This window comes from Laccaria bicolor, genomic scaffold, assembly GCF_000143565.1.
Source record: "Laccaria bicolor S238N-H82 LACBIscaffold_113 genomic scaffold, whole genome shotgun sequence".
In the NCBI taxonomy this organism is placed as follows: domain Eukaryota; kingdom Fungi; phylum Basidiomycota; class Agaricomycetes; order Agaricales; family Hydnangiaceae; genus Laccaria; species Laccaria bicolor.
This window is the reverse complement of record NW_001889984.1, coordinates 27,104-30,317: the sequence shown is the minus strand read 5'-3', so window position 1 is coordinate 30,317 and position 3,214 is coordinate 27,104. Positions and strand designations below refer to the sequence as shown.

General features: G+C 36.3%; 1 protein-coding gene across 1 annotated transcript; it reads left to right on the top strand.

Annotated features, from left to right (window-relative positions):
- Positions 1-1,584: 1,584 nt before the first annotated feature.
- Positions 1,585-2,602, top strand: LACBIDRAFT_296778 (uncharacterized protein; the record flags this gene model as incomplete). The annotated part of the gene is made up of 5 exons (XM_001890566.1): positions 1,585-1,672; positions 1,729-1,770; positions 1,826-1,894; positions 1,945-2,483; positions 2,534-2,602. 5 exons carry the CDS (start codon positions 1,585-1,587, stop codon positions 2,600-2,602), a joined length of 807 nt encoding a protein of 268 aa, XP_001890601.1.
- Between the last annotated feature and the right edge of the window lie 612 nt (positions 2,603-3,214).

The window sequence follows — 3,214 nt, the reverse complement described above, 5'->3', positions numbered from 1 at the left end:
TGTTCAGGGTTCAGGGTCCATCTCTAAAAATAGAACAAAGCCAGATAGATTGTATAACATGATTACAAAATATGCCAAAAAAGGGAAGAAAAATCGGAATGATATTTGCTGTTGTCATGATATTGAAGGGGCTGTGTTCAGGGTCCATATCTAAATATAGACAGAAAAAAAAACAACTCAGAGAAAACAGCTGGAAAGTGAAGAAACTTGTACACAATAATTTAGCTATATTTGGGCAGATTCCCATATTTGGAAGTGTATCCTGGACCCTGAATACAGCCTCTCCAATAGTATAGCAACATTAAATATCAGAAATGTGATTATATCATCTGACTAGCCTTCTTTCTTATGCAGATATTGGTCAAAATACATGACTATTTTCAAAAAGTGTCCAATTTTTTCAGTATTATGAGTCCTTACGAGTTTACGAGTAAGACTCATTCTTTATCAACTGAGGACTTAGGCAAATTTTTCATTCATTCATTCATTCATTCACCTTTCAACACCGCGGGAACCTTTTACCTTAAACAGAAAAAACACCTGTACAATGGAGCACAATTATTAGGAAATTAGGAAAAAATAAGTGGAAAATAATGTTGCACAGTGGTGCCATGTGAAGTTGGAGAGGCTGTGTTGAGGGTTCAGGGTTGATATCTAAATATAGAAACCAGCTGAAAAATGGGCAGAAAATCAGAAAAAATACCCAAAAACTAAGAGTTACATTCTCTGTTGACATGATATTGAAGGGGCTGTGTTGATGGCTCAGGGTCCATATCTAAATATAGAACAAAGGCACAAAATGGCTAAAACATCAGAAAACAATGAGAAAAATATGCAAATAACATACATTGTTACTACAATGTTGAAGGGGCTGTGTTCAGGGTTCAGGCTCCATATCCAAATATAGAAAATGTTGTTAAATTATGAAATGTGATTATATCATCTGACTAGCATTCTTTCTTATGTAGATATGGGTCAAAATACATGACTATTTTCAAAAAGTGTCCAATTTTTTCAGTATTTTGTGTTTTTCTCAATGAGGAAAGATCTGTGTGACATTATTTATATATATTTGTAAAGCTAAGCAAAGAGGCTACATCTTTTGTTAACAGAGCTAAGGGAGTGCCTGTGTTTCTGTGACTGTGGGAAAATTAGCCCCGAAAAGGAAATTGGCAGCAGTTGTATAGAGCATGCTGTTATGTTTCTTAATGTGGTCACAAAATGTGACTAGCTGTCTTTGTTCCTGAGATATATGCAAAAACAGCTATTTTTTGTGCCTTTTTGTGTTTTTTCCAATAAGAAATACATCTGGTCACATGATTTCAGTATATTTAGAAATGTCTAAGAAGGGGCTACAATTCATGTACTGTGGGAAAAAGTTCCCAAATAAGGAATGTGAACTTGCCCTAAACTTCCTGGGTACTTCAAAGCTTCTGGTAAACAATGGTAAACTTTCTCTCTTGAACTTGAACCACCATCATCTTGCTTTGCTGGCACCTTGTTCACCTCATTGTGACTCAACCACTCATGCTACTGCTACAATTCTTTTTGCTATGGCTTCTAGCCTTTCTCTGCTACACTTCTATGCCCTCTGTCTTCTCTTCCAAGACCTGGAAGATGCTCAGATCTGGAAATACTGGTGTTAGCTCTGAACTTGGTCACTTTTGGCCATGTAAGTGTCTATTTCTATATTTCTGTAGGTACTCTGCTAATCTTTCTATATTCTAGATCAACAAACTACCTGTTCTCTGGCTACTTTAAGCCCAGAAGGTATGTAACTTGCTCTTTTTAGCACATATCCTTAAATTTAATATGTTTAACCCAGAAAACACATCATTGGCCTTCTGCCAATCAAATCCTATGGATTTTTATGCCACCTCTTCCTTAAACTATGGTAAGTCCTTATCTTGATCATATGCAACTTAGGACTGAGCAATCTCTTAGATATTCTAGACTGGGATCAAGGGAGTTTTTCCAACTACCTTTATCCCAGTATAAATCTGAGGACTTGTCCTTGGATTTCTATGATAGAGGTTGATTTCAACCCAAGCCCGTTGGCACTGTTAATAGAGATTGTTATCAATCTGAGCCCGTTGGCACCCAACCATTTGGTTGATCCCCTTCCATTTAACATGGTTGAGGAGATGATATGTGATACACATGTCCTTCCATCTATGGTTGGCAAATTGAGAAACAACAGAGATGCCCTTCCATTTATGGTTGAGGAGACAGGCCAAGTGGCTTACTCAAATATGAGAGTTGATAAGATGTATATGCATACATCAGGGGTATCACCCTTGTTATATTGGAATGCACAAAGCTCATGGTCAGAAACTTTGAACTTGAAAAATGGTGGCTTTTCTATCTGTCTTGAACTTAGCCTTGAGCTATGTAAAAGTGACTACACATTTTCTGAATATGTAGATTTAAAACTTCATAAGATATGGTTGCATCTGAGATCTTCTCCACTGTTGGAATTATATGTCAGAGCTTTTTTTACTCTTCTCAGATTATTTGATATTATTTCTCAAAGAGATTTACCCTCAGTAAAATGCCAGGAACTTGGTTTGAAATTGAAAAGAAATATATTGAGATCTCATGACTTTGCTGCTCTTATCAAAAGAATTGGTGGATACTTTACTATTTTGAACTTTGCAAAGTACATTGTATCTTTTATAACATTCCACCATGTCTCAGCTTTGCAGCACTTCAAGTTCTCAATAAAAAACACAAAAAACTGGTGTATCATGATACTTGCTCTATCTGTAGTATTCTTTTTGGAGCTGGATCTTCCAGGTTTTAAACCAACACAAAGTTTTGATCAACATGATGACTTGGTGAATAAAAATGAAATATTGGGGGGTGGCCCTGCAGGTATATTTTCAGCTGAGAAGCTTTCTGCATTTGCTATAAATAAGACTTGTGTAAGAGGGCCATTGCAAGCATGGCAGATACGAGTCCTTTTTATATTCAGGAAGCCACAATGCAGCACCACAGCATTCACATTTTTGATTATTTAAGATGAATCCAGGAGGAATCTATAAATATTCAAACTATGTACCTGAATCTGAAGTTCATACACTACAGAGTATCAAGAGTCCAACTTTACTTTGTAAGATGCCACTTACAGAGCTCATCTCCCACTTAAGCATTCCTAACTTGAAATTTATTGCTCAATGCCATAACATCAAAATTCAGTCCAAGTCAAAAAGCT